General features: G+C 39.4%; 1 protein-coding gene across 1 annotated transcript in view; it reads right to left on the minus strand.

Moving 5' to 3' along the window:
• Positions 1-14,091: 14,091 nt before the first annotated feature.
• SCG3 (secretogranin III) overlaps positions 14,092-22,408 on the minus strand; it is a 44,744-nt gene continuing 36,427 nt past the window's right edge. The window contains 2 exon segments of the mRNA XM_020980821.2: positions 14,092-15,411; positions 19,506-19,586. Of these exon segments, the coding sequence (XP_020836480.2) occupies positions 15,293-15,411; positions 19,506-19,586 (200 nt within the window). The 3' untranslated portion in view covers positions 14,092-15,292.

Consider the following 22,408-nt stretch of genomic DNA (forward strand, 5'->3'; position numbering starts at 1 on the left):
CTTGGTGCTGCTACATGGCTGCAAGTCGTGGACCATCATAATCTCAGAAGAGTCAGTGTGGCAGGTGGCCTAAGGGACAATACAACAATGCACAGTGGATAGAAGCAGGCTGCAGCATGTTAACAAAGATGAACTGTGTTGTTGCATCACCATAATTCCCCAGTATATCTTTCCCACTTCCTTACCCAGAAGGCCGTTTGTTAAAACAAATAACAAAAAGAAGAAAACAAACAGTCCAGTAAAATTAACCAACATATCAGTAAAGTCTGACATTATATGCAGTGACACATGTCCCTAGTCTCCATCAGTGACAGTGGCCTCCTTGCTGTTCCTTGTACAAGACACTCCATCTCCCAACTCTGGGCATTTTCTAAGGCCATTCCCCATGCCTGGAATGCTCTCCCTCTTCATCTCTACCTCTTGGCTTCCTTCAAGTCTCAGCTAAAATCACTCTTTCGACAGGAAGCCCTTCTTGATCCCTCTCAATTCTCCTGCCTTCCCTTTGAAACTATCTCCAACTTACTTTGGTACATAATTGTTTGCATGTTGTGTCTCCTATTAGACCGTGAGCTCCTTGAGTACAGGAACTGCCTTTTGACTTTCTGTGCATCTCCAGCACTTAACATAGTGCTTGGCATATAGTAGGCACTGAATAAGTATTTATTGACTAACTTCTTTGGAGCCAAAAAGGCTATTTATCTTCATATGGTAAAAATTATTAGGAAATATTGTGTTCTTTTGGATGCAAATTCCAGGAGAGGTACAGTGTCCCCAAGTGACGTGGTACAAAGAGTGCTGGATGTGGAATCTGAGAACCTGGGTTCAAATCACAGTTTTGTGTTTTACTAACTGTGTGACCTTAGGCTAGTAATTTTACTTCCTAGGCCTGTTTCCTCACCTGTAAATTAAAGGGGTTGATAGTAGTTCAGATGGATCATAGATCTGGAAGTGATCTCTTAGGTCTTCTTCTGTTTCTGCACCTATGATCCCACAACTGACATGACAGATCATCTGGTCAAATATCTCTCATTTTATAGATTAAAAAAAAGGAAGGGGGGAAGTAGATCACACAGTTGGTAAGTAGAGGCAGGATTTAAAACCATAGCCTTTGACTCCAGAGCCACTGGTCTTACCAGTTGTACCATAATGACCATTAGCCAGTACTATCCTGGCCAATGTTTAACAACTGGCTGTCTGGGGGAATATATATACAGGATACATTTTTAAAGTTTAATATGCATTATTAACATTTTCTCCATCACTTTCTTAAGTCTAAACAATCTATAAAACAATAAATCAAGTCCTAATTTGTAGTGTTTGCCAATTTCTAAGATGTAAATGCTTGCACTGAAAATTTAACATTGGTTCTCCAATAGAGCTGGCTCCAGCATATCCCTGCTGTTGGTATGAAATGACTAATCCTGGTACTGAAAATTTCTTTCTTATTGTGACAAGTCAAGGTTTGTGGGAACTTGTGTGAGTGGTTTGGACAGAAAAGGAAGGGGTGGGTTGGGGAACAAATAGAGGGGAACAAAAGAAGAGAGAAAAGAGAAGACAGAAGAAGAGGAAAAGAAAGATGGAAAGAGAAAGGAAGATCAAATGGAAAAGGAGAGCCAGGAAGAAGAGGAAAGAAAAATGGGAACTCTTCTAATAAATTCCAATAAACATTTATTAAGTGCCTACCATGTATCAGGCATTGAGCTAATCACTGGGGGTGCAATTAATAAAAAGAAACACAGTCCCTGTCTTCAAGGAGCTTATAATCTATAGGGGGAGCTAATGCAGAAAAGAGACTGGAAAGGGGAGGTGGGAAAAAAGTGAGGGGGGATGGGAGACAGCAGGGAGTATCTTGTTCCCAGGAGCTGAAACCAGCCAAAGCAGCAGAAGCAATGCGGAATAAGATGAGAGTCCATTTTCTGCCTTCTATAAAGGAAGGCTTTGGGAGGAGTTTGGTGCTTGCTTCCTGTCCTTCAGTCAGAGGGCAGAGGATGGTGAGGAAGATGGTGTCCATCAAGGCTTAAATTAGCAGCAAAGTGATGAGTTCAGAAGTAAGGAGCTTATCCTAGGAGGGCCATCTTGTTCCAACGAGTGGAAAGCAGGAAAAGCAACAGATGAAAAGTGGAGAGAAACAAAGGAAGGAGAAAGAAAAAAGGGAGCAAGAGGGTAAAGAGAAAAAAAGAAGGGGAAAGAGGTTTTTCTTTCCACCTGGACTCTTGTTTTCTGGGGACTACAGCTAGTCAATCATTCATTTATTCATTTCATTTCATCCAACAAATAAACGTTTGCCAAATGTTTGATGCAGAACACTGTTCTCAGTGCTGGAGAGCATACATTGTTTAGGTAAGACAATTCCTGCCCTCATGCAGTTTACCAACTAAGAAAAGGAGATGGAAACCCAGATAAGCACAATACACAATATGACATAAATGCATTAGAGAGTTGCAAAGCAAAGTTGTCAGTGAGGTCTGTGAGAGGTCTTTAACTAGTCAGGGTGATCAGGGAAGAAGGAGTAGATGGGGAGGGGATGGGGTTCCAGTTGGGCTTCAGAGCATTTGTAAGAATTTAAGAATTTGTAAGAATTTAATTTAAGGGAAGGTATTCCAGGCAGGAAGAACCACATGAAGAAAGTGGAGACTCAGAGGTAAAAAGAGGAGCTGTTACTGGGAGCCTGTATCTGCAGATACTAAACATCTACCTCTTATTCCCTGCCTCCAGTATGGGGTCGAGGGGAAGGGACAATTTCCAGGGAAGCCAGGTAAATATAGTTTTGTCTCCTGCTAAATTTGCTACATCGAAGAGCTGTAGTGAGTATGTTTCATACATAGTCAACTTCTCCTTTTCCGTTTGTCCTTCAAATGTGTTTTTATCTTTCTAAGCAGAATGGACCAACGCACAATTTAACACAGGAATCCTCTACCTCTACAGCTTCTCTCCTGTATATTCTCTTGGTACTTGGTCTCTGGGCCATAGTCCAGTATTTGTTGGGGGCTCTCTTTTCCATCCCTCTCCGTCTTCTTTCATCTCAGCTTTTCCTCCAGTTTTACTAGCCCATCGTCTGGAGTTCTTTGAGCTGTCTGTTTTCTTCATTTTTAGCCCGAGGCTGGCTATGCCTATCTCGGCTTCTACTTTGCTCACCTACTATCCAGCATTCATCACAAGCTCTCTAGATGCTAATTCTTCCTATTTACCAGACTGTTTCCTCCTCCATTGCTATTGATTTCCTTTCAAACCTCAACTGGTTGACTGTTGTGTGTGCTGCCACTTTGGGGACTTGTACACTCAGAGGGGATGTACTTCTTCCTAGCCACTGTTTCTTCAATTCAGGTAAACTGTGACCACCTGGGCAATGCTACTTCTGATAGGAGCTCCTGACCCAGACAGCCTTGCATGCTATAGGTGTAGTTAACCGAATCATGTAAAGTATAGGTTATTTTCCTAGTCAATTGTGGTTTTTCTATGTTCAAAATAACTCAAAATAACAAAATGTAACATTAGTATGCTATAATTTAGCAAGATTTAAACAAATACTGACATACAATTAATTACCCTTCTCATGAACCTTTAATCTTACTGTATTTATTTTTAAACAATATTTTATTTTTTCCAATTGCATGCAAAACAACTTTTAATGTTTAAAAAAATTGAGTTGCAAATTATCTTTCTCCCTCCCTTCCCTCCCTTCTCATTGAGAAACAAGCAATTTGATATAAGTTATACATGTGCAGTCATGCAAAACTTATTTCCATATTAGTCATGTTGTGAAAGAAAACAGACCAAAAAAAAACCCTCAAGAAAATAAAATTTTAAAAAGTATGCTTCAATTTGCATTCAGACTCCATCAGTTTTCTCTCTGGAGGTGGACAGCATTTTTTATCACAAGTCTTTTGGAACTGTCTTAGATCATTGTTTCGCTGAGAATAGCCAAGTCATTCACAGTTGATTGTTGTACAATATTGCTATTACTATGTACAATGTTTTCCCGGTTCTACTCACTTCACTTTGTATTAGTTCATGTAGGTCTTTCCAGATTTTTTTGAAAGCTTCCTGCTCATCATTTCTTATAACACGATAGTATTCCATCAGAATCATATACCACAACTCGTTCAGCCATTCCTCAGTTAATGGGCATCTCCTCAATTTCCAATTCTTTGCCACCAGAAAAGAGCTTCTATAAATATTTTTGTACATATAATCCTTTTTCCTTTTTTTTTTTTAAATCTTTTTGGGATGCAGACCTAGTAGTAGTATTGCTGGGTCAAAGGGTATACAGTTTTATAGCCCTTTGGGCATGGTTCCAAATTAGTTTCCAGAATAATTGGATCAGTTTGAAACTCTACCAAGGGTGCATTGGTGTCCCGATTTTCCCACATCCCCTCCAACATTTGTCATTTTCCTTTTTATGTTATATTAGCCAGTCTGATATGTGTGAGCTGGTACCTCATGGTTGTTTTAATTTGCATTTCTCTAATCAATAGTGATTTAGAGCAGTTTTTCTTATAACTATAGATAGCTTTGATTTCTTCATCTGAAAACTGCCTGTTCATATCTTTTGACCATTTATCTTTTTTTGAAGTTTTTTGTTTGTTTGTTTTTTAATTAATTAATTAATTAATTATTTTAATTTAGGGATCTCTTTCCTGAGGTGATCAATGGATTCTTTCAATGCCTGTTTTGCCCTCTGTTTCCAGGATATCAGGGCAATTTCCTTGATAATTTCTTGAAAGATGCTGTCCAGCTCTTCCTTTTGATTATGGCTTTTCAGGTATCCTAATGATTCTGATGTTGTCTCTCCTGGATCTATTTTCCAGGTCAGTTTTTTTCCCCATGAGGTATTTTTACATTTTCTTCCATTTTTTTTCATTCTTTTGAATTTGTTGAATTGGCTATTGATGCGTCACAAAATTATTACCTCCCACTTGCCCAATTCTCACTTTTAATGTGTTGTTTTCCTCAATTAGCTTTTGTACTTTCTTTTCCATTTGGTCAATTGTATTCTTTAAGAGCTTGTTTTCTTTTTTTTTTCTTTCCTTTTTTTTTTTCAGCCAAAGACAAGGTTTATTAAAGATCTGCCATATTAGCCAGACTCTTAAGGAGTCTGTGGGTCTGTGAAGGTATTGGCTAGATTGTAAAAATCTGAGTAGTAGCCAGATTATAAGAATCATAGCCTTGACCATTTATCAATTGGGAAATGACTTGTGTTCTTATAAATTTGACTCAATTATCCATATATTTGAGAAATAAGGCCATTATCAGAGAAACTTGCTGTAAAAAAAATTTCTCCGGGTTTCTGCGTTCCTTCTAATCTTGGTTTCATTGGTTTTGTTTGGGCAAAAACTTTTAAATGTAATGTCATGAAAAATATCCATTTTACATCCTGTAATGTTCTCTATCTCTTGTTCGGTCATAACTTACTGTATTTAAAGAGAGAAATTTTAAATCTTCTCACCAATAGAATGCAAGAGATCAAAAGCTACACCCGCAAGCTTATATAGGTAGCCTTTGGACTTTTGAAGGTTTCTTGCAGCTTTTTTCACTTTAGTTGGAAGTACTTCAATCTCAGCCTCTCATTTTATCTACTAAGGCAATTTCCCTGAGTTTTAGTTCCTTTTTCTTCAGAATTCTGCCTTTTCCCAGGTACACTAATATACTGTTGGTGGAACTGTGAATTTGTTTAACTCAGTGGTTCTCAAAATTTTATTTGCTCAGGGAATAGTATTATTTTTTGTTGAGCATACTATGGGAGAACAGGGAGACATGCCTGGACATTCATTGCAAGTGTGAGTTCCCTAGAATTCTGGGCAGTCTTAGCTGAAGCAGTATATGCTAAGGCCCATCCTTTGAGGGCCTTTAGTAACCATTCTGGGAAGCAAATTGAGAACATGCTAAATAGTGACTCCCTCTTTCCTCTAGAATACAAGACAAACTTCATGGTTTGGTATTTAATATCTTCACAATCTAGCTGCAGCTTATATTTCCAAGCTTAAATTGCACATTACTAACCTTTACATATTCTATATTCCATCCCAACTGCCCTATTTGCTGTCCTCTGTACACAACAGTCCATTCCATATCTCCATGTCTTTGCTCTGACTGTCCCTCATGCTCGAAATGTACTACCTACTTACCTCTACCTGATGGAAGTCCTAGCTTCCTTCAAAGCTTGCTTCAATCGCCACTTCTTACAAAAGACCTATCCTGCACTCCTCAGTTGCTACAGCCCTCTTCCCTCACAATTATTTGGTATATATTTTGTATTTGATTATCAATATACTTGTTTCACTCAATAGAATGTAAGCTCCTTGAGGGCAGGGACGCTCACGGGTTTTTTTTGTCTTTGTATCCTCAGTGGCACCTAATAGATTTTTAATAAATGCTTGAATGAATAAATGAATGGTTCAGACAACTCATGCTCATTGTGCTGCATTCCAGAAGAAACGCCCTTCCACTTCCAAATCCGCTGCATGTTGCTGCCTTGAAAAGCTGCTTTTATCTGCTGGGATGTGTTCTCTACTGAGCTGTCATCTATTGGTTCTTCTCAAAGCTCTTGTAGTCTTCTTTTGGCTCCCCCTGAGCACCTATTTGTTTCCCACTGTTAGGCAGGTACTCACAACCCTTTTTATCTGCTGACCTCTACTTCTTTAGAGTGGGGAAGAATGGCTTAGACTCCCACAGATTTCTGGGATTTGGAATTTTTCTAATGATCTACTGAGGCAAGGAGAACTCATGAAAAGGAAGAGAATACACAGAAGGCATAGGGTTTCCCCTGTCAGCCATGAGGATTAATTTAGCCGCAGAAGCCACGGAGAGGAGAAGCCCTCAGAGCAGGGTTGGGACTTTGAATGGAAAGAAGTTTGCGTGGCAATTTAAACAGCAGTCAAAGATGGCTGATTTTCTCCTTCGAGCCTTGGGAAAGGAAGACAAGATGGGGGGTGGAGGCAAAGAGGTATGTACACTACTCTGAACTGTGATGGCTGGTCACAAACTAAACCATTCTTATGCCTCCCACCCATTCAGCTGGGTGTGCCTGGCACCTCTGTTTAAACATCTTCCATTTTCCTATTACAAACTGAATTTTTTTAGAACTATCTATTCATAAACTTTTGTGGTCAACCTAAGGATGTGTATTATTTCCTTATGTCCCTTTGTTCACTGAAAGGGACAATCCAGAGGATAGTCAGTCATATCCACTGACCTTTCCTAGAGCAGGGCTGGGATTCCAAGTCTTAGCTCATTGTTAAAGAGTTTTCTCTAACTGGGGTACAATTTAAGCGATTCAGACGGTTCATAACTATTCTTCTAAGGACAGACAATACAAACATGAACCCTTTCAGTATGCCACACTGGATTACAAGCCTAGTCTGTTTTGCTGTGTAACTCGGGGGCCTGACTTGCAAGCCCCTGGACTCTACAGTGATACCTAGTATTGCCCTAAGCTATTTTAGCATTTTTGTGATTCAGACTTGCAATCACAACCCGTGAGCCCAGTTGCTTTTCCACCAGTGGAATTGCCTAAGCCCATATTGCCATGTGAGTTGGGAGGAGCTCATTATTCTCATCTTCATTTATGCCAGCCCACTCAGGTCACGCCAATTTCCCTGAAACTTTTCTTTAGCAAGAACAGAGATGATTAATTATCTTTGTCTTGAATTCTTGCACCCAAGACAGTGGCTTTTCTTACAAACATTCACTGTTAACAAACATTCACTGCTCCTTTTAGTAATGGTTCCCATTGGCTTCCTGTTCACATGCAAATCTACTTCTAATTTTTCGAGAACACGCCCCTTTATCAGAACAGGTGCTTTAAACACTTTTAAATAGACCATGATATGTTTTTTTTTTTTGGCAGAGATATAAAATAGTTCCTCTATGGTTTTAATTGCTACTGTCCCTTCCTAGCACTGATTCTTCTGCTATATCCGCATGTAATTTTTCTTATCTCCATTGTTTTTGTCTCAACTAAAATGACTTTCCTAAAAGAGGTCAATTTAAATGAGATGGAATGAGTGGATAGTGCTGCCAAGGGGAGAATACTGCTGTTGTTGAACACACCCATAATGAACACACCCATTTCTCATTCATAAAGTATGCACTTTCCATACAACAACTCTGTGAAACAGTTGCTACAAAAACTCATCTCAGATAAAGAAGTTGAAAAGAGATTGTTAATCCACTTGTCCCTGGTCACACGATTTGTGTATGTCAGAGCCAGGAGTCAAATTCAGGCCTTTTTATTCCAAGTCTAGCCCTCCTTCCACTATATCTCATGCACAATCTTCTCTTTATCAATTGTCTGGAATTTTCCAACTTGTGTTTCAAGTTTTGTGATTTGACTACTACAAATATTGGTAGGCGGCACAGTGGATAGAGTGCTGGGCCTGGAGTCAGGAAGACCTGAGTTCAAATCAGACCCCAGACATTTACTAGCTATGAGACCCTGGGCAAGTCGCTTAAGCCCGTTTGCTTCAGCTTCCCTGTCTGTAAAATGAGCTGGAGAAGGAAACGGCAAACCACTCCAATATCTTTGCCAAGAAAACTCCAAATGGGGTCACAAAGAGTTGGACATGACTAAACAACAACGTGACAACGATAACTCTTCTAGGTATACTTCTAGGTTGCGTGTTGATAATAGAAGCAAAATAAAAATTTCCCCGAAGCTCCTTGTTAAATCAGGACCTCTAGGTCAGTATTACTCTTCACCTTTCCTGTGAGGCAGCACTCTATCTTGGGTAGAGAACTGGTTTCTGAACCAGGAAATTCTGGGTTTGAGTCTTTCCTCTGATTCATATTAGATGTGTAACAATGGGTAAATCATTTAACCTCTCCTTGCTCTGGGCCAGAGGTCTCAAACACAATGCCTTCAGGCCAACAACACTGCAGAGTGCGGCTCCAGCCACATTAAAATGTAATAGAGAAATATTTAACAAAATAAATAAAAATATAAGATAGATAATATTACATTTTAAAACTAAGTTAATTTGCAGGCCAGCAGGGACTCCCTTTTTATTTGACTCCCCTTTTATTTGAGTTTGACACCATTGATCCAGGCAAATCTGTCAGATTATCTGTTACAGAAGAGGTGCCGACCTGCATAGAGGGAGTTTCTTCATCCAGGAGTCCCCTCTACCAATCAAATCACTTTTGACTCCTCTTCCTTCATTCCTTCCTTCTTGCCTCCCCTCTCCTGCTCTTTCATGTTCCTTGAGTGTTTTTTTTATTAGATATGACCTTGGACAAAGTAATGAAGTGATTGAATTTTGTATGTGGCAATAATCAGCCTCCTTCCCCTTTTGGATGGTCTCTGCACATTGGTCCCTGGACATTGCTCATGCAGGTCAGATCCCTACCCAGTAAGGAAGGTTTGAAACATATGGAATTGGAGCCAATTAGCAGAGTCCCAGGGAAAAGTCTGCCTGGGGAAAGAGGGTGGGGTGTCAAGCCTAATCCTGTAGTCCAGTCCACATCTAGATCCTGGAACATAAAACAGGAAGCCCAGAGGAATCAAGCCAGAATCAATGGATAATGGAATCCATGGACTGGGGAGGTGGGGGAGAGAAAGGAGGTAGTAGCAACAGTTGAAAGCTTATGAAATCAACATGTAGTCAGGAAGAAACTAGGAAGAAGAGGAGATATGACAGGGAGACTCTTTGCCTAAAGAGTGGCAGCATGTAGAAAGAGTGTTGGATTTTGGAGTCAGATGACCCAAGTTCAAATCTCAGTCCCTGCTACCTACTATCCATGGGGCCTTGGATAGCCTGTTAGGGCCTCAACTTCCTCATCTATAAAATGAAGGGGGTAGACAAGGTGGCCTGTGAGGTATTGTCTAGCTCTGAATGTGTGACAATATTCATATATGCACCCACATACCTATTTTGCTCAGCTGCATCCATGATCCCAGACAATGTTACTCAAACCAAAATACATATTTCACAGTAAGCTCATTTGCATTTTAGATTAAATGAAAATACCTTGTGTTTTTGGTTTTGGGGGTTTTTTTTTGCTTATGGATGAACATTAAATATACAATTAGCACAGAGTCAAATTATAGAGTTTGTTGTTCCTTCATGTCCACTCTTTGTGACCTCTTTTGGGGTTTTCTTGGCAAAGATCCTGGAGTGGTTTAGCCATTTCCTTATTCATTTCACAGATTTGAGCAGCAATTATAGAGTTTAGCAATTATGAAACAGGTGGTACAGTGGATAGAGCACCAGGCCTGGAGTCAGGAAGACTCATCTTCTTGAGTTCAAATCTGGCCTCAGACCCTTACTAGCTGTGTGACCCTGGGCAAGTCATTTAACCCTATTTGCCTCAGTTCCTAATCTGTAAAATGAGCTGGAGAAGGAAATGGCAAATCACTCCAGTGTCTCTGCCAAGAAAACCCCAAATGGGGTCACAAAGAGTTGGATTCAACTGAAAAACTGAAAATTATGAAACAGAGAGGAAACAATACATGTACTGTATTTGTTCCGTATACAACTGAAAATCTGAGATATTTAGGCAATGGTTGGTTGGAGAGCAAAATTATCAATGACCTTGTGGATGAATTTCCAAAGTTCATCACTTTCTATGTTTGCAAGGTTTAGGGAAGGAAGGAAGGAAGGAAGGAGAGAAGGAAAGAAGGAGAGACCCCAGCATTTATTAAATGCCTATTATGTGGCAGACACTGTGATAAATGCTTTACAAATGTAACAGGGATTTTCTGTACTTGCCCAGATCACCTAACATCAAGGCATCCTGTTTCTGGGAGAAGACATCCCGTGTTCCCCTACCAAATGAGTGAGAGTGGACTCGTGATTGGCTGTGTAGCTAGAGCAGGTTACAACTTAGAAAATTGCCAGACTGGAACACTCTCTTTCTAGCTGTGTCCAGAAAAGATGAAGGTACAAGGGTAACCATAGCATAGCACCATGACCTGTGCAGGTAAGGGGAAGGGACTATGTTCCTTAACCACTTTAACCTGTAGCCCCAAGAAACAGGTACCACTCTAGTTCTAACAGCTTAACACACACACAAAAAGAAAAAAACCAATATAATGCATAAATGACTCAAAAATGAGAAATTCTTAGCATATTAAAGTGATAAGGAAAACAATGAGGGATCATTTTTGAATGTTTATTCATAGAATAAACATTTGTTTTATCATTTATTCATCATTAGCCTAACAATGCCCTTTGTAAGTACAAAACATAGTGTCTTTGGAAAATTTAATAGATAGGACAGTAATATATTCCTTATTTAATAAACCATTTTTATCTGGTTGCTCCACAGACATTTACTATTATAGGGAACTGTTGTCAAGGAGGAATGGCTTACCAAATTAGGGAGAAATAAGGAGCAGGAATAAGGAAGTAGAAGGACTTCCTCCAGCAAGAGACAGTGACCCAATTAGGAAAGAAAACAATGAAATCAAAATGGCCTTAGAGAAAGAACTATGTCCTCATGTAAATGCTTTTTAAAGTTGTTTTGTTATAATAATCTCTATTCCTACTTGAGTATCTCATCATGGTATATAAGTAAGCTTGGGCTCTAAAAGGCTCTGATTTGTTATTGTTCAGTCATATCCAACTCCTCATGACCTCATTTAGGGTTTTCTTGGCAAAGATATTGGAGTGGTTGCCTGCAACTCATTTTACAGATAAGAAACTGAGACAAACAGGGTTAGGTGACTTGCCCAGGGTCACATAGATAGTAAGTGTCTGAGGTCTGATTTGAACTCAGGTAAATGAATCTTCCAATTTCAGGCCTGGTATTCCATCTACTGCATCATCTAGCTGTCCTAAAGGCTCTGATAGCTCAATAGCCCCCTGGCATGGCTATCAAGCAGGGAAGGCTGTTGAATATGGTTTCAGTAAGAGACCCTCATGCCACCAGGCAATGATATTTTTTGGTTCCAGCATTTTATGAAAACATCTGTAGTTTTATATCTTTTCACTGAAACTCTTCCAGTGCCCACTCTGCCCCAAATACTCATTATTTCTCCCTGCACCTATTGGCCTTGAATTCCTTCCTTGGATTCCAAATAATAACACCTAACACTATGCTCTGGACATCTAAGTGGTGTGGTAGATATAGTGCCAGATCTGGAATCAGTAAGACTCATCTTCATGAGTTAAAATTTGGCCTCTGATACTTAATAGCTGTGTGACCCTGGGCAAGTCACTTAATGCTGTTTTTCTCAATTAATCAACTGTAAAATGAGTTGGAGAAGGAAATGGCAAACCACTCCAGTACCTTTGCCTAGAAAACCCCAAATGGGGTCACAAAGAGTAGGACATGACTGAAAAATGACTGAACAACAACAAAAACACTATGCTCTATTAATTAAATGATTTTCAAAACTACAGAGGAATCCTGGTGTGTCTCTTGCCCTTTTCCCCAATGGTTCTAGCAGGGTGCCTCAATTTTTGTCTCATTTATCAGAATTCTATAAATTTCTTAGTTACACACAAAGCACGTCTCACTTTATGAGCCATTCCAACTCCTCCTTCCTCCCATAGGACCCCTCCCCCAAAACCCTGTCAGATTGTCATTATAAGCCAAACCTTCATAGATATTTTTAAGAACCTGGAAAGGAGTCATAGGACCTAGATCTAGAGCCGGAAGGGATCTCAGATGCCATCTAATCCAACCTGATCATTTTCCAGAGGACAAAACAGACCTAGGGAAGTTAAGTGACTTGCTCATTGTCCCACCAGGTATCAAGGGCAGGATTTGAACCCAAGCCCTCTGACTGCTCAGCCAATGCTCCTTCATTGTGTCCAAAGTTGAAGGTAACTACATGAATACAAGAACTGAGACCTTTTTCAATATTATACACCTGTGCAGCATAGAGTTAAGACGACTTTTCAGCATTGCTGAGGGTAGAGTGAGTACATAGGAAAATAATGCTGATACAACTTTGACAAACTGATCTAAAACTTTTGGGAAGATGGATCTCCTTTTGAGGGCATTCAGGTATGTTGAAAGTTGGGTTTCAGATATGTGCTTGTGGGGTTGGGGGAGAGGCTGATATGAATAGATCCATGAAGTGGGATAAAAGAAAGGAGATTAGATAGATAAATAGATAGATAGATAGATAGATAGATAGATAGATAGATAGATAGATGGATAGATATAGATATAGATAGATATATAGATATAGATATATAGATAGATATATAGATATATATACACACACATACATATACATATATATACATACATACATATATATATTTCACAGATATCCCCTTGTGGTTATCAACATCCTTCTATCTAAATATTAAAGACTATTCTGGATGCTTGTGTGAATTTGAGGTTTTAGTAGAGGGACTTTGCAATTCTGAGGCATTTGAAATTAGTTGATTTAAGCTGAATATGTGAATCAAGATAACCTAATAATATAGGAGAGGCATGTTGGGATAAGGAGAGGGAAAGGTAAAATATATTCATTCAACAAACACTTAGTATATACCTGCTATATACCTACTACATGTACCTACTATGTACAATGCACACATGCTGAGGAAGGCAATAGATAAATAGGAAATAATTTCTGGCCTAAAGGAGCTTAAAACTTAGTAGGGGAAGATAGGGAACATATAACCTGAGCATCTTTCTGAAGTTATGAAAACCATTCGGCCATCTACTAAAGGTAGATACATTTGAGTTATTTTGTTGTGGGGGGTCATTTTATGAGCAGACACAAGTAGGGTAAAACTATCAAGGAGGGCAAATGAGTAACTTCCGAAGGGCTAGTGAGTTTAATTTTTTGCTTTTTGTACCTTTGAGAGTGAGGGTGACATGGAGCATCAGAGGCATCCCATTCCTGAAAACACTCTTGGTGACCTGTCATTCCACTCAATTCAATTCAACAAGTATTTATTAAGCACCTGCTGTGTGCCAGATGCCATGCTAGTTGCTAGAGTTACAAAGACAAAAAAGAAAACAGTCCCTGCCCTCAGGGAGCTTACAATCTACTCTCCTCATGATCCAATTAGTCTGCCTTATGAGGATGGCAGAGTTCCACTGAGAGATGAAGGGGAGGGCTAGGGCATCAAATTCACATTGCAGTGTGATGACTGATGTCAGCAAAGCCATTCGAAGCAATGACAGTTAATAAATAAAGCAGAATATTTTTATTTTTAAATGAAAACAGATATAAAACATTTACATTTAATTAATTTACATTGAATAATAAAATTTCAAAGCATGGATTACTATGGGAGCATCAACCTAATAACATTTCATGGAGCTGTCAGGCCATTTCTGAGTGATTATTTTAAGCAGCATGTTTGTGGAAAGGGAGTGAGGAAGAGGCTTTGGAAGGACTTTCAGCTCATTAACTTTCCCTTCCTCTAGGGAAGCTGATCTGTCAGCTTTGGTTCAGAATGAGGCAAATGATTTTCACCTGATTTATTTCTATCTCATTGCCTGAACCTCTTGGTATTCCTTGTTGGGAAACATTTTTAGCTCTAGGAACACATCCAATTCAGATAACTACTGATTTGGCTTAAGACTTTTTCTTGCTCTAAGGTGTATTAAGTGACCTAATTTGACCTCTTGGGAGGCACACAGGTATCCCTTAAATTCAATGGTCCAAAACTCACTATTATGGAATTTACAAATTAGGCGATGAATTTCTTAATCTTGTAGGTTAACCATGAAAAATATACAATTTCCAGATCCTTTTGGTGTGGTGCCCAAAGAGCCTAGCCCATGGTCTAATTCAGAGGCTGTTAAAAATAGCACCTAGAGAAGCAGATGGCTCAATACCTTGTTATGTTAAAGAGGCTTTGAAAGAAAAAAAAAAAGAACAGATTTATTTTAACATCCCAAAGTGAACTGCTGGTGGGAACTACAATTTGCAGTGGACATATTGCCATTGGGATACTATAGTATCCATCATGCTCTGGGGTGGGAACCTATTTTAAATCCTTCCTTGAAAAAAGTTTTAACTCAGTTCATGGGAGGATTTTTATTTACCATAGGAACCCATTTCTGATTTTATAATATGTCAGTGAGGGAAAAGGATTCAGTATATAAAATTTTATTTTACACATGTTTTCCGCAAAATGCTACTTTTTTTTTTTTAGTGAATCAAGGGATACTAATATATTGTTAGTCTTTATATCAAGAGAACTACTTTTCATCACTTTTAAATATTCATTACAATGTGAATTCAGCATTTTCTATTAATCCTTAAATGAAAAGAACTCAGATCACAGGACTAGAAGTTGCCTGAAGCTAGAGCAAGTTATCCTAAGCGCTCTATAGTTAGGGGCCTTTTGCCTCCTTCTTAGATTCCTTGTCTTTTCTATAGGCTGCTATAAATACGTTTGATAGTCTCAGCTTCTTGTTCATCCAGGATGCCTTTCTCCACATAAATGTCAGCCTGCTGGTTGATGAAGTCCTTCATCTTTGAAAGATCATAATCTGGAAAATAAAATTAGTGGAAAGTGAGCAAAGCAAAACCCACTATAATGAATACCAGAACCATGTAGCTATTTCCAAGTGCAAGCGGATTGTCCTAGGAGACAGGACTCTGTTGATCTAATTAAAACAAATTATGTACAACAGATATTCTCACAAACAAAAGCTTCATTTGGTTCCTGACTATTAATAGGCACACGATTTGGAAGGAATATTATATTTGGAGTCAGAATAATTTGGGCTTGAATCCAGGACTAACTAGATGCATATGTAAATTAGGGCAAGTAACTTAATTTTAAGGCAAATTTCCCAATGTGTAAAAATGGAAAAAATAATATTTCCACTCCCTATCTCAGGTTAATATTTTTATTTAACAAAATTTAAATAAAACAGTATATGTGAGAACAGGTCATGTACATACAAATGTAAATTATCATTATAAAGACAGGGATGTAGTGAAAAGAGTGCTGGATTTGGACTCAATAGATACCAAGGTTCAACTTCTACTTCTGACACTTAACTGGGTCTGTGGGCATGAAATCACTTATCTCTCAAAGCCCCAGTTTTCTGTATAATGGGGTTAAGACTAGCACTCTCCTCACAGAGTTGTGAGAATCAAATTAAATATAAAGTGCTACGAATAAGTTGTATCCCATCACATGGAACGTAAACTCCTTGGGGGCAGTGATTGTGTAATTTTGCATCATTATATCCATAACATCCAGTGCCATGCCTTGTATATATAGCGAGTACTTAATAATGTTTATTGAATTGATTTGTTGTCAGGAAGAGGAGAGCTGAACTGAGTTATAAGTAAGCTCTTTACATTTTTTTTTATCTGACATCAATAGTCATCTTTCTTCAAGTCTCACCCCAAACATCCCAATTACCTAGACCAAATCCAATGGAACTCTAAAACCACTGGGAGAGAGAGGGAAAGAGGGAGGGAAAGGGAGGGAAAGACAACAGGGAGAAGCAAAAGGAGAGAGAGGTAGTGAGAGAGGGAGAGAGGAAAGGGAGAGGGTAGGATGGAGAGGAAGGGTGGGGGTGAGGGAAGAGGAGGGCAAGGGGAGGAGAAGGAGCAGAAAGAGAGAAAGGGAGGGGGGGAGAGGGAGGAAGTGAGAAGGAGAGGGGGGAGTCAGAGAGAGACAGAAGAAAAGGGGAGTGGGAGTGGGTGTGGGGAGATATTGATTTCAGAACCAAGAAGCAGCCTCTCGATTCCAAAGTGTAACCTCAGTCCTAGCGATCTGGAAGGCACGGAACTGTGAGTTGTCAGGGATGTAGTGCCTAGCCTATTCCTTTGGTATTCTCCAGCATGATAGTACAAATAACTTATGTTAACATGTTAATATGTACTTTAAGTTTTGCAAACAACGATCCTATGAGGTAGGATCCATGGAATTTCCCAATAGGGAGAATTTATTATTATTTTTAAAAAAATCTGAACTCACTGAATTCTGCTCTCCCAAAATTTAGGCTGTTTATCAGATAAGACCTGGATTTCAATTTCTCATCAGGAACCCTATTCTGCAGATGAATAAGCTGAAGCTCTGAGAGGTTAAGCTGTGTGTCCAGTGTGTGACAGGATCTGAACCTAGCCTCCTAAAGCCAAGTCCAGCCCTCTGCCTATTTTGGTCCCAGACATCGCTACATCCTTCTACAAGCCCTTTCTTACACACAGTTATTGACTTCTCAGGAAATCCATTTTGCTAGACACTACCTGAAGGTGCAGAGAGAGACATCGAGATGTGGGCAGTTTACTTCCTGACTACAGTAAGGCAAAAGGTGGGCTTTGCTTCCTTTCACAACCAGGAAGGTGGGTTGCTTGCATGTATAGGGATGTGAAATGAACAATCAAGCTAAAGCAAGGGCACTTATGGAGAGTATACCATAGGAAAGGCAGTTTGGTACAGTGGAAAAGGCACAGAATTTCAGAATCCTTTTGATCAGAAAGAGAATAAACTTGTGTTTGGACAGTTTAATTTTTGCAAAAGGGTACAGGGTAACTATTACTATTACTCCCAATTACTAGGCAGTTTTTTTTTTGACAGGCAGGCAGGGAAGGCACTTATTAATCACCTACTATGTGCGCAGACACGATGCTAATCATTTTATAAATATCTTATTTGATTCTCACAACTCGGTGAGACAGGTGCTATAAATATCCCCATTTTACAGTTGAGGACATTGAGGTAAACAGAGAGAAGTTCACATGGCTAGAAAGTGCCTGGGGTTAGATTTGAATTCAGGTCTCCCTGACTCCAGGCCCAGCTCTCTAGACATTGCACCACCTACACAGGAGAACTGGGAAGAAAAGCGAAGCCAGTTATAGCAATGCCAAAAAAAGAAAAAGAAAATGCACAGAAGAGAGCAGAAGGAGGCTCAGAGGGAACACACACAAGAAGGACAGCTTTTGAAACGAATGTGCTAAATTTAGTATATAACTAGAAACACACAGAGCTGCATGGAATGAGATTTCTGGTTTGTTTTGTATACAATACTTTTTTTCTGTTCTTCGTATATCAAAATGTTCATGTTTGTTGGTGTTTGTCAAGTTCAGAATAATAAGAAATTGAAAAACTTGTAAAAAGATACCCTTCTGACAACCATTATCTGCATTCACAAACTACCATTCTTTCTGCTGCCTTTTGTTTCACACGTTAGCAACCAGTCACCGAAGAATCAAGGTTTGAAGGATTAACGAGATTCACCCAGGAAGAGGTTACGACTACCGTAGAGCTTCATACGTTGGTGGTGATAATAAGAACTCAAATTTATACTCGCTATTCCAAAAGTCTTAGTGCACTTTTAAGCTAGCAAAGCTTCATTTTGTTTTTAAGATCCATTACCTCATTTGATATCCATAGCCGATAGATACACTTAAGCTACTCCTTAGAGATTCCACATCTTGTTGCTATTGTGCTACCCCCAAAATAGCTGTGGACAGCTAGGTGGGCAGCGGATAGAGTGCCAGGCCTGGAGTCAGGAAGACTCATGTTCATGAGTTCAAATCCAGCCTCAGATACTTACTAGCTGTGTGTCTCTGGGCAAGTCCCATAACCTTGTTTGCCTCAGTTTCCTCACCTGTAAAATGAGCTGGAAAAGGCACTAGCAAACCACTCTAGTATTTTTGCCAAGAAGACCCCAAATAGGATCACGAAGAGTTGGACAGAACTAAAACAACTGAACAAAAAACAGCTGTAACACTGGTTTCCTGGCATTTTCAATATAGACAACTCTGTGTCTATTTGTTTCCATCATTTGTATCTGACCTTTTTTCTCTCGTCAAATTGTAAGCTCCCTGAAGACAGGGACCATATCTTTTCCTTTCTTCTCACTTAAAAAAAAATATCCCTGCAGCACCCAGTACAAAACTCTGCGCACATAATAACTGGCTGACATTGTGCTTTACTATCACTAAACAATTTGCTGATGTTTCTTTAGATCATCACAATAATTCTGTAGAGTGAATTTGGCAAATATAATTAATCCCATTTTATGGATGAGAAAACTAAAGCTCAGAAAAGCAAAATCACTTGCTCAAGATCAACTTGATAGGCAGTGTCATACCTGGGAATTCACCCTACATCTTCTGATTCTAGATCCAGTGGGTTTTTTCCCTCTCATTACCCCACAACTGCCTCCCAGCTGTGTCGTAAGAAAATGCTATTGATCAAAAGATGGATTTGGACATTATGACTATCTTAAGTAGAGGTTCTTTTTCCTTTTCCCTCCTTAGGTAGATCTTAGGAGTCTGCTGGTTTCTAAGAAAAAATCCGCATTCCACTCATCTCATCAGGGGAATTTACATATAACAAGTATACCTACCTAGATAGCATAAAGGTTAGAGAGCCAGTGTTAGTTGGGAAGACTTAAATTAAAGTGCCACCTCTGGCATATACTAGTTGTGAGACCTTGGGCAAGTCACTTAACCTCTGAGGTCTGGAGACTCTCTAAGATTAGAAGTGAGAGATGAGCTGGTGATCTGTATCAGTGGAGGGAGGTTCCATACCAGGAGTTCTTTTCAAGGATGTAATAACATATAAATCCCCCTCTCCTAATGGTATATAGAAGGTTAAAAAATGATAATTCCATACCTTCTTTATTTCCTTGTTTATCATGTTTCTTCAGCCATTCAATGTTCTTTCTGATAGCTTCCAAATAAGCCTCTGTTTTCCCTATAAAAATCAAGCAAACTGAAATTTAAAAAATTCATCAGAAGTTAACATGTTTTGTTCATTGAAATGCTTCTTTGGTTAAAATGAATAGGTACGGGACTAAGTGGTGCAGTGGATAGAGCACTGGCCCTGGAGTCAGGAAGACCCTAGTACAAGTCTGGCCTGAGATACTCACTAGCTACGGTGACCCTGGGCAAGTCATTTAACCTCAAAAGTAAATGAATCTATCAAAAATATTTATTGAGCATTTATGTGAGATATAAAACTATGGAAGGCAGGATGGAGCAGCAGGAAAAGCACTGGCCCTAGAGTCAGAGATTTGTTTTTATTCAATCTTTCCTGGCAAAGATACTGGAGTGATTTACCACTTCCTTCTCCAGTACATGAAGCAAACAGAGGTTAAGTGACTTGCCTTAATCTGTAAAATGAAGAAATTGGACTTGATGGTCTTGAAGTACCTTCCTATTCTTAATCTAATCTAATCTTTTTTTTTTTTTGGCTAGGCAATAGGGTAAGTCACACAGCTAGTAAAGAGTTATGTGTCTGATGCCAGATTTGAACTCAGGTCCTCCTGATTCCAGGGCTGGTGCTTTATCCACTGCGCCACCTAACTGCCTCTTAATCTAATCATATAGCTATATAACACAACAGAAAGAATGAATGCAGCTATAGGCATATTCATAGGTGGGCAAGGGTTTCCTTGACTGGTTGATATAACGATTAAGGCCAATTCTGGGCAGGGCACATTTTGTCTTAGCAGATGAGCATTTTCTAGGCAGAAGCTACATTTTACTAGAACTAAACCAGAAGTAGGGCTCTAATGCCAAGCTGTTTAGAGGCAATAGGAAGCTACTGAAGATTTTTGAGCATGAGAGTGACATTGGCAGACCTGAACCTTTTGAATACTGATTTGGTAGCTGTGTGGTAGGATGGATTAGAGAGGAGAGAAATTGATAGGAGGAAGAACAAATGGGACATTGCGATAGTCCAGGTGAGAAATGGAAAAGTCTAAACCAGGGGTGGGGAACCTGCGGCCTTGAGGCCACATGTGGTCTTCTAGGTCCTTGGGGGAGGCCTTTTGATGGAATCCAAATTTTGTAGAACAAATCCTTTTATTAAGGGGATTTGTTCTGTGAAGTTTGGATTCAGTTAAAGGGCCACCCTTGAGGATCTAGAGGGCCACCTGTGGCCCTGAGGGTGTAGTATCCCCATCCCTGGTTTAAACTATGGTAGTAGCAGAATGAGTACGGAGAAGGGATGGATGCAATAGATAAAATTCTATCTTATACGGGAAACCTTTTTTATTTTTTTGGTTTTTTTTCGTTGTTGTTCAGTCATGTTTGACTCTTTGTGACCCCATTTTGGGGTTTTCTTGGCAAAGATACTAGAATGATTTGCCATTTCTTTCTCTAGCTCATTTTACAGACAAGGAAACTGAGACAAACATGGTCAAGGGACTTGCCCAGGGTCATATAGCTAGTAAGTGTCAGACCAGATTCGAACTCATGAAGAGAAGTCTTCCTAATTCCAAACCCAGTGCCTATCCACTATGTCACCTCAACCTCTCTTAATTCTAGTGCATTTTCTCTGTTAATCATTTCCTATTTGTCCCGCTTCTAGTTTGTTTTATATATATTTGTTTGCCTGTTGTCTCCCCATTAGATTGTAAGCTCCCTGAGGGCAGGAGCTATTTTTTTGGCCTCTTTTTGTTTCCCAAGTGTTTAGCACAGAGCCAAGCAAATAGTAGGCATGTAATAAATGTCGATTGATTGATTGATGTTGAGTTGAAGATGTCTATAGGACATTCAAGAGATTTCTAGTAGGCAACTGATGATGCGGGACTGGCATTCCAGAGAAGGACTAGAGATGGATTTAGAGATTTGGGAGTCATCTGGTGGCGATGATACTGTGATTGAAACCATGGGAGCTGATGATATTGCAAGTAATAATAACACCATGGCCAAGCACATATAGTGCTAGAAAGTTTGTAAATCACTTTACAGAAATAATCTCATTTGAGCCTCACAAAAAACTTGTGAAATAGGTACCACAGGTATTATTATTCACATTTTACAGATGAAAAAATTGAGACTTAGAGAGATTAAGTGACCTGCCCATGGTCATAAAGGCACTCAGCATAGTCTCAGACAAGATGTAGGTGCAAGTCTTCCCAAGAGAGTTGCAGAGAATACAGGCTCTTGGGTTACAATGCACCTCTGCTTAGTGGGCAGGAGATAATGAGGATTCAGCAAAGCGTACTGCTAAGGGATTAGACATGCAGGTAGAAGGGAATGAGAAAGTTGATTCACTGAAGACCCCTCCTCTATTCCAATCAGTATCAATCAATTTGATATGATTCTGTAGGGGTAGTGATTACAAGTTCTGTATATTTGACCCCAGAGCTGTGAGCAACAGATTGTAAGATCACTTGCTTAATCATAGGAAGTTAATTAGAGGCCCTCCACCTTTGTTTTTCCATGTCATGGTGACCAAGCCCAGTGTGGTAGGGGGTGACTCAACTACATGGGAAGTCCTTCATTTTATTTTTGTGCCTCTGGACCATTCTCTCCTGTCAACATGAGCAGATGACCCTCTTATGACCACTTAGTCAGTGGAGATGCTGCATGCTTCACTCAATCTGTGACCCCTCCTGTTAATGTCATTTTTGGCCCTCAAGAGCAAGGTCTATCAACCAATGAGATTTTTTATTTTGCTATGTCTCTTTTGCATATTTGGGCAAGAATAAGTAATGTATTAATCCATACTTTGCGTAAGTCACATAGGAATATAGCTTCTAATAGAAGGGCCCTATTGTTTACCAG

Source organism: Phascolarctos cinereus, unplaced genomic scaffold (assembly GCF_003287225.1).
Source record: "Phascolarctos cinereus isolate Bilbo 61053 unplaced genomic scaffold, phaCin_HiC Scaffold_3;HRSCAF=262, whole genome shotgun sequence".
Taxonomy (NCBI): Eukaryota; Metazoa; Chordata; class Mammalia; order Diprotodontia; family Phascolarctidae; genus Phascolarctos; species Phascolarctos cinereus.